This window comes from Papaver somniferum, chromosome 3 (assembly GCF_003573695.1).
Source record: "Papaver somniferum cultivar HN1 chromosome 3, ASM357369v1, whole genome shotgun sequence".
NCBI lineage: Eukaryota > Viridiplantae > Streptophyta > Magnoliopsida > Ranunculales > Papaveraceae > Papaver > Papaver somniferum.
The window spans coordinates 182,366,200-182,379,284 of NC_039360.1; the positions used below are offsets into that span (position 1 = coordinate 182,366,200).

The 13,085-nt window shown below is 35.2% G+C and overlaps 1 protein-coding gene across 3 annotated transcripts; it reads right to left on the reverse strand.

Moving 5' to 3' along the window:
• On the reverse strand, positions 1 to 5,283 carry LOC113358216. Of its 3 annotated transcripts, none has more exons than XM_026601753.1 (16): positions 5,128 to 5,283; positions 4,504 to 4,671; positions 4,176 to 4,228; positions 3,998 to 4,035; positions 3,774 to 3,864; positions 3,549 to 3,654; positions 3,380 to 3,450; positions 3,101 to 3,170; positions 2,403 to 2,465; positions 1,989 to 2,060; positions 1,755 to 1,856; positions 1,460 to 1,534; positions 1,241 to 1,363; positions 1,002 to 1,118; positions 689 to 745; positions 1 to 536 (listed from the first exon to the last, which is right to left on the reverse strand). In XM_026601753.1, exons 1-16 carry the CDS (start codon positions 5,152 to 5,154, stop codon positions 480 to 482), a joined length of 1,290 nt encoding a protein of 429 aa, XP_026457538.1. In that variant the 5' UTR covers positions 5,155 to 5,283; the 3' UTR covers positions 1 to 479. The 3 variants fall into 3 exon arrangements, with proteins under 3 accessions (XP_026457538.1, XP_026457537.1, XP_026457539.1); XM_026601752.1 differs by having other exon boundaries at positions 1,002 to 1,136; XM_026601754.1 differs by lacking the exon at positions 5,128 to 5,283 and adding an exon at positions 4,955 to 5,096 and having other exon boundaries at positions 1,002 to 1,136.
• Between the last annotated feature and the right edge of the window lie 7,802 nt (positions 5,284 to 13,085).

The following is a 13,085-nucleotide window of genomic DNA, read 5'->3' on the forward strand; positions in this document are numbered from 1 at the left end:
TTTACCAAGCAGAATTTACGATTTATTGGTTATACCACACTTTACGTATTTATAGTTTACCAAACGTCCAACTGCTTTATCTTCACAGCACAACACAGTAACACAACACGATAGAAAATCGCTTCTATAAAACTCACAACAATACCAAACTCGCCTTTCATTTGACTAGTAGAGGGCACCTGGTTACATGAATTGGAACATGTCACACTTAGGACACCACTTAACAAATTGACCTCATATTATTACTACTTTGCTTTTGTACCAGGAGATATTTAAGTTAAAAGTCCCAACAAAACACCCTTTTTCCTAATAATAGTAGGAATTGAGATCCACACTGCGAAACATGGTCTGAGTTGAGATGGCACAAACTAATCAACAGTTCAGAATCTCCAGCTTGCAGGCTGAATGGTTCAGTTTACTGCAGGCTCCGTTCTTATGTGTCAATACATATACATATACACACAAAGTCAGAGAGATTGTTATTGTGAATAGCGGTCCACAAATGCTTTTGCTTTCTCTGGCGCGAAGAACCGTGCCTGTCACAAGTATAAATGTAAGCAACAAAAATTGAGATTTTTTAACCACAAATCATAAGCTGAGACGACGCTAAACGTACTACGAGAAGTAATACCGGTTCACCAAATCACTAGAATTTATTAACTAGACAAACATGGTTCTTAATACTCACTTGAATAAACATCCTTTCTGCATCCCCAACCTTACCATTTTGTTTCAAAATAATTCCCTGCAGAAACATCAAAGAAAAAAATTCACATGAAAAATATATTCCCTAATGAAATAAAAAAGTACGATTGGTTCTTTTAGTATCAGGTTCTGGATAGACAAGTAACAAGTAACGGAGCTGGAATCTATATGTTGACACCCAGATGGAACACTTAAATATATAAAGGCAGAAACTATGCCGAACACGTTAAAATAAAGTAAAAGAAAAATATAAACCTAATAACAGGAAAGGGAAAAAAAATGTAAAGACAAGGAACCTTTGCCAAGTAGCCTCGGAAGTCATCAGGATGTGCAGAGATGAGTTGATCATAAACAGTAACAGCATCACTAACGTGGCCCCAGTCAGAGTAAGCTTTCCCAAGGAGTAACTCGACCTGATAATTACCCTCATACCAAGATTCAGAAAGTCAACGAATACTTAACTGACCAATATAAAAGCTCAATCATTTCCAGACTAGGCATAACTTCAGGAATTCAAAAAATTTGATTAACTCACTTGAATGGGATCAACCTTCATGATTTCCTGTTCTAGGTTGCCCCTAACAGCAGCCTGAGCATCAAAACCATTTGAGTTTCCTGGATTCAGATTTTCACGTGCAGCAAGTAGCACTTGGACAGCCTACAAGTAAATTATACAAGGTTTAAAGTTACCAACACATCATTTATGCTTAAAGAGCTTTGTTAAAAAATTTATCACAGAATTTTGCTAACAAACCTCGTCTGGTTTCTTAGCAGCTAGGAGTGTATTCGTTAGACCGCGCAGAATTTCAAAATCCAGAGTTTTGGATACCTGCACTCATAGCAAGAAACGTATCAACAAGGTAAGTACCATATAACGTTTCATTTGAGAGAGATTTTTTTCAAAGTTCTCATAACAACAGATTGATATGTACACTACGAGGAACATACTGATAAATATCTAGTAACATGCAAAAGAAAAGATTTTCGTGGTGGTCTAAAACCAAGAATAATTTGAACTCATTTTTCTTCTGTGGACAGAAATTACTGACAGATGCAGAGCTCCTATAAGCAGCAGCGCTCCCTTCATGATCCCCGAGCTCATATTTAACTTCACCCAGTAAGCGATATACATCAGGATCGTCTGGCTTTTCCTGCAAAAGAAGCTCAAAATTTTAAAACAGTTGGTTGTTCAATGTTCGAAAACTACTTAGTAAATTGCAGTGAGAAATTTTTGCTGATCAGATGCTTAAGCATTTGTTGGGGTGTTAAAAAGTAGAATGAACCTTTGCCAAACTTTCAAGGAAAGAAGCTGCTCGATTATATTCTCCTAATTCTGAAAGTGTTACTGCTGCTCCCTGCAAGACCACTAGTTTTTAAGTTAAAGAGAACTATAACTTAAATTTATCTTATATGTCAGGGCTCTGTTATTAGACTACTGGTAAGTAGAAGGTGATAGCACAAAGAACCATGGATAAATTCAGAGTCATTAAGTATGTGGAACATTAGTGTTTAGAGTGTTTGAATTTGGTTTCAGTAGTTACTGGAAGGACATAGAATCTCATATTAATTTAGGAACTGTAGTAATATTAAAAGCAGTTTCCTGATAGTTTGGTTTAAATTTCAAGAAGAAAAAAATGCGTAAACAAAAGAAAACCTGAGCAGTTTCATATGAATTAACTTTGTAAGACGCTACTTACTTCAAGTGCAGTTGGGTCTTTGGGGGAGCTAGTGAGTGTTGCCTCATATTCTCGCAGCCTAGTCTGCCATAAATTAGGAGCTGAGATATCAATAGATCTTTTTAATCTGAATACAAAGTGCAGAAAATAAAAACACAAAACTCATCATCACTGAAGGGGAAGAAGATGCCAAGATGTAACTATAACAACCATATGACACTAATAAGAAAATATGCCTGTAATGAACTAAGAGACAGAATTGCATGAGCACCGTCCCACACGAACATTTCACAATGGATGCACAACATTAACTGAAAACATGACTGAAATGAACTAAGAGATACAATTGCATCAGCACCATCTCGCACAAACATTTCACAACAAAAGAATGCACAACGTTAACCTTTTTCTATCAGTAATTGACTTATTGAGAACATAGGACGGTCCTGAATCTAAAAATCCAACTCAAATTGTTAATCACAGTATGATTTAGCTTGATAATTGATCCCCATCTAATTAATACTGTATATCTCACTTCTTTCTTTTTTTCCCCCCATAAACCACCTTTAAGGATTGCCCTTGGGAGAAGACATGGATGTGCAAATATACTCAATATGGCATATATAAGAGTACCATGTTACTTGTGTTATAAAAGATACATGTGCAACCAAACTTACACGAGCTCAAGAGGTGATTCCAAGAATTTCTTAGAGTTTTACCTGAAGAGCCGTTTTTTGTTCTCCCGTAAGTTTGCTTCCGACTATTGCAGCCTCCTCCTTGGGGTTTGAACTGAAAGAAAGTGGTAACTTCAGTAAATCAAAATCGGATTACTACCATGTTCATGAAGTACAAACTACAAAGCATTGAAATTCCATCAGATAGAAAGTTGTAAGTTCCCATTTGGTAGGAGATAATTTGGTAAGTTGTGTGACCCTTCCAATCAACAGGATTAAAAAAGAGCATTATTAATAAAACAGATGATAACGCTTCATGCATACCTTACAGATGGAAGAAAATCTCCAAGAGCAAACACCAGACCAAAAACTACAACCGCCACGCCTACTCCAACCTATTTAAGAATCAAATTTCAATTAGCGTTCCTAGTCACAACCTGAAAGTTACAATTTTTGAGGTTATGTAACGCAATTGAACCTGTCAAGGCCTTACTGTGGTACCAAGTCCAACTTTATCTTTTGCTGGCTCAATTGGTGCATCATAGTCAATTGCTCCATATTCAATGCTTTTCTCTATTTTTTTCTGTTTAAGCGCAGATCTGAGTAGAATAGAGATATTCAAAGCCGTGGTAATTTTCCTATTTCCAGACGCTCGCTAACTACCATACTAGCGTGTGTTTATAAACGAAAATAGGCTATTAAGTTGGTATCCTCAAACCTTCTAACAGTTTCCAGACGCTGCTCAAACTCACGGTCTAACACGATTTTACTGGTAGATTTTCCGCCAGGTGGACTGACACCAGGTTTTTCTACGAAGAAAAATATTTCATAGTAAGGAACAGGTAATTGGTGCACTCTTAAAAGCATCCCTCAAAGTTAATATACAAAGCAGATGCAATGAAATAGTCCAACAAGCAATCACAAAAGAGAAAATGCGCTTACCATTAACAGGTATGCCAGGTGAATTGGTCATTGAAATTCTGCATCAAGAGACAACAACACTGTCTAGCATTATTGAATAAAGTTGACATTTTAACGTAGACGATATAACAAAATAGTTTACCCAATTTCTATTATTTTGACCAGCTAATGGAAATATAAATACTTTAATACCTCGTACCTTGACTGAGAACCTAAAGTGGTAGTCTCCCTCGGAGCTTTGCCTTTGTTAGTCTGTAGATACATAAGCAAGCGATAAATTCACAAAATTTGGAAATGTGAGTACCAGAAATTGCAATTATGTCATATGGAGTATAATGGAACCAATTGCTTATCTCCACTCTTTATAAAAAGCACCTTTCTGAGGGTAGTGAATACAAAGTCATGTACAATTCTGAAAATCTCAAATATCAGGAGACAAGGTGAAACACTCAAATGTTGTCGTAATTTAGATAGAGAGAACTGCACTAGATTTCCAACAAATAGATATAGGGATATTAACACTCTACCTTCTCTTTTTCAGTAGGTTCGGGCCCAAAACCTTGTCTTTTCTTTGCAGCTACGCATACAAATTTAAATGCCTTGCATGGTTGAACATTAGGAAAAGAACACGATGAAATTTGTTTTGCCTGATCTCTCTTGATATGTAAGAAACATCTAATTGCTGATATATTTGCCTGAAATTTCAATACTTCGGAATATCAGTGAAAAGAAAACCAATCCAGTAAAAAGAAAAAAAATTGATATGTAAACCAAGTGAACTGTAATAAGAAACAATTCCATGTTCAAAAGAAATGTGACCTAAATATATGTCAATAGTAAGTATATCTTTCTTTATTGGTCGGAATAAACAAAACAATTCCATGTTATATTGATTGTCAACCTCAGATAACAAAACAAGAACCATCACAAAACCTGAAACATTCCAAATTCAGACCTAAAAGGTTTAGATGGTCTAACCATTAAGTTACTCCAAGAAAACAACAATATCACAGTAGAGATAAGATTAAAGCTGCATATATCTAATTATTGACAAATAAAGATAACATTTAGGAAACTGAATTTCATAGAAATTCCAGAAGTTACTGGGAAAATCATTAGAGAAGGAGAAGTAGGAACATATAGGCTCTCACCGTTGCCGAAAAGTTGAGTTCCATCATGTTTAGTGGTAATGGTTGGGGAAAGAACGCAAACTCGCCCTGGATAACTAAATCCTACTCGTTAGATTTGAGACTTAAGTCCCACTGTGCCAGGGACAGAGCTAGTGTGACTGTTCTGAGAAAAGTGGGGACTGCGGGAACTTGTTTCCCATCGTTTTGGGAAATGACAATTTAGTCCCTGAGAGCAACTCCAGTGGGAGTCCGGGACTAGCTAATTTATATACGTCTGTTGTAATGATTTTTAAATATACTATCAGTTTGTATAGCTAATTTATTTAAGAATATAAAGCACAGTTTGGCTAACTTTGTCTATGTAAGTGGCGGTTCAGATTTGTCCTCACAAGAGATAAATTTAGGGATGTAGTCATTTGTTCTAAGTGATGGTTGTGATTGGGATTAGAAATGTATCTAACGGACAAAATTTATCATTTCATTAAGGTTCCATAATTCTTCATAATAAACACATATTAAGCTATAAAAAACCAAGGTGATACTCTTTGAGTTACACAAACACCACCCATATTATTTGGGCTAATTGAAAACCATATCCATGAAAAATGAAACAAAAACCCCATTTCCATTTAAAATTGTTAAATTTAGTTTTTATTACTTTATGTATTTCCAAACCTGCCCTTATACTGTGCGTATATATCTTTATTCTCCTCTCGTGATTTCATTTTTTTGTTTTTTTTTGCCTCCTTTCCCTAAGACTACCACCACCTCCTACCACCGCACCACCACCAAACCTACCACTTCCAGATCAGAAACCAACACTTCATCCTCTTCCTCCTCCTTCGTATCTACCAAAACCTCCTTTTTTCTCCTATTATCATTTCACATCGCCACCAACAACACATCTGCTTCCACCAAACAGGTTATGATGTTCAGATCTGACATCAACACCACCTCCTTCATCGCCTCCTCCTCCCCGTTCATTACCAGTAGCATCACCTAAGCCCTAAAATGAGAAATAATCTATTCTCATTCGATTTCCCCCCCAAATTCGTTAGTTCCAGCTGAGAGCTCATATTGGATCTGAGATTGAGAATGGTGATTTATTGATGTAGGAGATTAAATGGGTTATTTATGGAACTGGTGGTGGAATTGATTGCTGAAGTAGACAAAGATCGATGTAGCTGAGATTTTGATGAATTTGGTTGATTGTTGCTGTTGAAATTCATGGGTTTGACAGAAAGAAGAGCGGTGATGTTTAATGCCGGAAATTATAAAGAAGAGATGGCTTTTCTGGTGGATTTGATAGATTGGCAGCAACATCAGCGTGGGTATGGTGATGAATATTGGAGTTGAAAAGATGGGTTTAATGGAGGTAGTGAATGATTGAAGTTGCAGTGATTGAGTTTGTGCATGTAAAATCAGTTGAAGAATGAAGGGAATGAACCCGTTTGATATTGTTTTGGTTCATGACTGAGATGCATTTGTAGTTGCTTCAAATGGAGGATACGAGCAGTGAAGATAATCACCAGCAATATGTTGGAACCCTTTTTGGTTTCATCAATTCTACTGTTATTTTGGAACCAAAATAGGTTGGAACCTTTTTTGGTTTCATCATTGGTTTTCTAACTGTGCACTATTGAGTTGTTAAAGTATATCGAATTTGGCTTGGATTGTTGTGTTATTAATTATTATCATGACTTGATAACATTTTGTTGAATGTCGATCGCCAAAAAAAAGTCCTTGGTGTATTTCCTGTTATAGTTTAATATTTCATTGTAATTAGACTTCTCCCTGGAACATGAGAATTTTCCACGCCTTGAAATATATCAAAATTTTGAGTTTAAAACAAGCCGTGATACGACCATTTTCCTTTTGGTTTCACATGCAATATGTTGGAACCCTTTCTGGTTTCATCATTTTACTACTACGACGGAATAGAAATATGCTGGAACCTTTTTTGGTTTCATCAAAAAACAGACATAACATCATGCGAAAATATGGTTTGGGTTAAATATAAGTAAAACCATTACAAACATTGTTTACAACTAGTTGACAGTATACTAATTGAAACCATTCATAAACCATTTAAACCTTTTATAAACTATTATAAGCATTTAAGTTTACAACTAGTTGACAGTACACTAATTTTTATGTCTTCCTTTATGATTCTTTTAGTGGGTTGTCCATCAGGATCTTGTAGCACAACTTTGCTCTCATGTTTTCCACCTTTTCTGAAATATCCTCTTCAAGAGACTCCATGTTTCCCTTCAAGAGGCTCTTCATGTAATAGCAAACATGAAGGCCACAATTTACCCTGAAATTACAAAACAAATTTCTCAATGGTTAGCACTTGCAAAAGAAAATTGTTGGTATGAAATTAAAAACATTACTGGTAGAACCAACAAGGGAATCTTCACGTCTTTTCCCTGCAAAACAAAACTGATTTTAGCAGCCAAAACAAGAATAAACTAACACTGCCATACCAATACTGGTAGAACCAAGAAGGGAAGAATGATGAAACCAAAATTGGTTTCATCAAAACTACTAGAATTAACCAACACCACCAAACCAGTATTGGTGGAACCACGACAAGGGAAGAATGATGAAACCAGAATTGGTTTCATCAAAACTACTAGAATTAACCAACACCACCAAACCAGTATTGGTGGAACCAAATTCGACAAAGGAATAATGATGAAACCATTTTTGGTTTCATCAAAACTACCAGAGTTAATCAACACACCAACAGAGTTTTGGTGGAACCAAATTATACGAATTGAAATAATGCAACCAACAATGGTTTCATCAAAACTACAGAGTTAATCAACACATCAACAAATTTTTGGTGGAACCAAATTTGACAAAAGTGAAAATATTGTAACCAAATTTGACTAGAGTTACTTGCGCAAAAAATGGTTTCAGTCTAAATAAAATCAATACGAGTAATTATTTTACTAAGCAATTCATTAGTTTATGAAGAACAGATAAATCGATGATGAATCCAAACACATAAAATGCCGATCCATGTTAGTTCACACACTTAATAATTTACGAAGAACATGAAACAAAAGCTTCAGTTTACCTTTTGGAGTATTTTTGATCGTTTTACATAGAAATTCATCTTTCAGTCTTCACTTGTTGAGCATTTTTCTTCACCATTTTTACCAGCTTTTTTGATTTTAGGTCATAATTTGTTTCAATTTTGATTTATAATCTTAGGTTTCAAGAGAATCGATTGATTTCTAATCTTAAGTTTCAGGAGAATCGATTGATTTCTAATCTTAGATTCTAATTTTAGGTTCCAATCGATTGTATATCAGGCGAATCCTAGATTTTCCTAGATCTGTTTCTGATTTTTGAGAAGAAAAGGAAAGAGAATAGCTAAAAGAGAACGATGGAACGAGGAAATACTTATTTTGGTCTGAAAAAGCAAGGGTATTTCAGACAGTTCTGGAATTTTGGGTTTTTTTTATGTCATTTGTTTCGTTGGACCTATCTTACACCGATAGTTACAGCCCTGGGGCTTTAACCCGCGCGTTATAATAAATATTCTATTAATTTTCCATGATAATATTTATTAAATGTCAAATTAAAAATGATAATATATAGATTATTCTACTAATGATGATAATAAATATATTTTTATTAGCTAATACTTAGGATTAGTTTGGTATTAATTGTTGCGAGCTTTACAAAAGTGCTTTTCCGACATACGTTGTTGTGCCGAGCTATGTAAAAAAAACAATTGAATGGTTGACGATGAACGTTACTGTGTCGAGCTCTGTAAAAAAACAATTAACTATTTAAAAAAGCGATGAAATTGTGTCTGGGAAAATATCAAGTTCAGCTATAGTTAGTGAGAAAATGACAAAAGCAGACATATCATTAAAAATTATTTATTCTATTTTATTGTGCTTAAAATAAGTAAATTTTTCTACTATTAGAGTACATACATGTAACATTAAATTTACTAATTAGCATTATTATTAAAAAGTATTATTTCTCTTAACCACTTTTCAATCGATAATTGCGTAATATTTATTGTTGACAAATTAAAGTATATTTCAGTGATACGGTATAACATAAAATGTAGTTTGAAAATAAAAATAATTATCTTTAAAGAATAAAATATAACGAATAAAAATTGGTGATACATAGATTCAAGGATACTTTTTTTCAGTTATAAAAAAAGATGGGATATAATTGGAAAATAAAAATATGAAATTAGGGTGAACTATATCATTTGCTTTTGAAGCTTTTAAAAGATCCTTCTCCCCACTTTTAAAAGTGATAGATTTTGGAAATGTTTTGCATAAAAAACACTTTATGAAATATTTACCAAACACTTTGATGCAAAAATATTGCTACAAATATGTTTTCATAGTACTTTTTTTATGAAAGAAAAAAAACAGTACCAAACTTAGTTAGAATGGCTAACAATTATATAAGTGGACCATAGTGACGGTGGCAAGTATTGGTGCCCAATGAGTAATTTTGCATCGTCTCACGTATTTATTGATAAATGGTTTAATGTTATCTTTACTCAATGATGATGGATAACAAAGTTTATTGTTAGTAGAGCGTATTTTTATTAGGTTAAGCACTTAACGATTTGACTTAGTAACTAATCATGGTTTTATTATTTTTATGCAACAAATAACCTCACATTTGGAAGCGTAATGTCGTAGAATGTAGTGGCATGACCGTCTACCGATAATGTCCTCACTTAGCCACTGCGGTCGTATGACAACATGGAAATTTAAATGGTCACCGCTGCGGACATCCAGCAGCAGCTTCTCAGAGGTCACCCATCCCAGGATTACTCAATACCGAGCATGCTTAACTATAAAGAATTTTCGCCAACTATGAAGCCAATTATGCTAAAAAGGTCTCGGTGTTAGGAAAGAACAAACCATTACCTATATTCTATTTGACGAATCCTACCTATCGAGTCGGAGTACTATAATACCACCAACTTAATTTGGAGTCGTCCTATGCTCCGGAATATGTTCAATCCTAGACTCTGGCATATTTTCTCACTCATGAGACCCTTTCCAGACACAATCCGTCAAGCATACTATTTTATCCTCGACAGGTAACCCGTGGTCGATTCTAATACCATTTGAAAGGACCTGATCCTCCGACAATACTCTCCCCACTTAGTCCTGCGGTTATCCGACAATATGCGATTTTCAACTGACACTGATGTGGTCATTCATCAACAGTTTTCTTGGAGGCAGTCTATCCCTAGATTACTCTTGCCCAAGATCGCATAAATACAGTGCTTTTAACCAACTCTGGATCCAACTATGTTGAAAAAGCCGCAATGTTACGAAAGGACAAGCTATTACCTATATTATATTCGGTGAACTTTTCCTGCCAAATTAAATTACGTACATAATATATATGGGAATTTCGAAAAACTAAAACTACATCGTATGTGAGTAAAATGAATGCCACTGGAAATGACTTAACATTTTAAAATATAATAGCTTAAGTGAATGAATTAGCTTTTCATTATGTCATTGAAATAGTAAGAACATACAATACGATATGTAATGTTGAGTCAATTCTGAGTTTTACTCTTTTGAGACTATTCTTAAAGGGGGAAAAGCAATAAGGATACGAACACTGTTGATATCTACGCAATTATTCTTGAGACGAATGAGTTCAGGTGTTGTAAGTTTGTTACAACTTACATAGTTTAATGTTTTGGTTCGGCTCGGTTGTTGGAGTATGTGACGTGATAAACCACATATGTATATCTAGGAATAGTCCCTCATGGAATAAAGAGGAATACATGCGGAGCTTAATAATCATGGGAATCTCCACACATAACACCGAGGCCTTTTAGTTAAAAACCCCACACCTCTTATCCCAAGGTGGTCAAGTGGGGTTTAGGGTTATGTGGTCGGGCCCTGAGTAGTGTCCGATGGTCCGTGAAGATCCTAACAGTTGGTATCATAGCGCATGATTGGGGCTACTGTGCGAACGTAGAAGTGGTTGTAGATGTCACCCAATTTAGGGCGCAAGTGGAGTCAGACTCAAGGTGGCGCAGGCAAGGCCCAAAGTTGAACTGGCGCTCAAGGTGGAGTTAGTGTCTCACCTATTAACTCAGGTGGAGCAGGGTTCTAGATCGGCAAGGAAATTCTCAAGGTTAAACTTGCGCTCAAGGTGAGTTAGTGTCTCACACTAACTCTCAAGTGGAGCAGGGTTCTAGGTGGGAAAGGAAATGCTCAAGGTGGAGTTGGTACTTTCATTCTCATTAACTCAAGGTGGACTAGGATTCCAGGACGCATAGTGACAATAATCATGATTGATGGGTAGCATATACATATGGTAATCATATGGTGGAGTCTGATTGGACTGGTGAAGTGGTTTCATATCGCCAAGGTGGACATTGTTAGAGTATGTGGCGCAATAAACCACATATGTATAACTATGGATAGTCCCACATGGAAGAAAGAGGACTACATGTGGAGATTAATAAGCTTGGGCATCTCCTTACATAGCACCAAGGCCTTTTAGACTAAAACCGCACACCTCTTATCCCAAGGTGGTCAAGTAGGGACAGCACTAGTGCTATGTGGTCGGGTCCATAGTAGGTTCCTATGGTCCATGAAGATCCTAACATCGTTCACTAAAATAAGGAAGATGCAGTAAGGCAATACCATTCCAAAGGATTTATAAGATATCTTTGTAAACTAAAAAAATATATCAAATAATGTTTTTTTTAGGAAAAAAAATTAATTTCAATATAATTTCATGGATTTCTTGAGGATACAACTCGAGAAAGGAGAGGCATATTATGGAAAAATGTCAAAGGGGAAAATGCTATAAAGGATTTGTGGAGTGAAGAATAAGAATATCTACGGTGTTTTCCTTTACTTTTGTAATGATAAGAAGTGTAAACTTGATATTAATAAATATTATATTTAATATTCATATGTCGGAAAATGCATAACTAAATAAAAATTATGCCCATGCCGTTATGGTACGGGTTATGCCCTAGTATACGTTTAAACTGTAGCAATGAAAAACTCGAGAGGAATGGCAAAGAACAATAAGTTTGACTTTCAAGTCCGAAGCATGCTTCCACATCCTCATAAAGTTGAACCGATATACCCTAATTTTTTGAATGGATATCAAGTACCAACGCATCCTCTTACGAGGCTGGTGGATCCCAACATGGTTCTCAAGGTTCCCCTTATTCTTCACCATAAAAAAACTCAAATCCTTTACCCCAACACTGATGGATCAGTATGAGGTAATTATAATCTGGATGTTAATGCAAATGCCGATAGATGGGATGGAGTGAGTTTGAAAAAGAAGGAAAAAAACTAAGAAAGACGACTTAGGATGTTGCACAATCATCAACTTCAGAACTCAACCTTCAATATTGATATTGTTAAAATAGTTAAGCATAAAAAAATAGCTTAAGAAATGAAAAAGGTTGTAATGCAGTTGAAAAAAATATTTTTAATGCACACATGAGAGGAATAATGGTAATGGACACGACAAAGATGAATTGGGCACAACTAAAATCCTGGCAAGATGAATTTGATGAAATTCAAATACAGAAGGCACAACAGCATCCAACACCAGTTGATAGTGATTCTGATGAGGAGAACACCTTAGATGAGGATAAAATTATGCCAATACACTGGCTTGGTAATTAATTTTAAATTCTAGATGTAGTAGTGATGTAATCCTTTGTTTTAGATTTAATTTAATTCTTAGTTTCAGTTTCAATATCAGTGTTGGGTTTTTCCATTTTGATCCTTAATTTCAGTTTCAATTTTTTCCTAAATCAAATTACACAAATCATATTATATCAAAAGAAAAAAAAACTTAATCATGTTAAGGTTCATTCTTCCAAAGTCATCCCACCAATGTGCAACGAGATACTCCTTAGTCTTAAATGTAAACCACTGTTTTGAATTCTCTCTTTTATCATTTTATACTCTCTTGTTGAC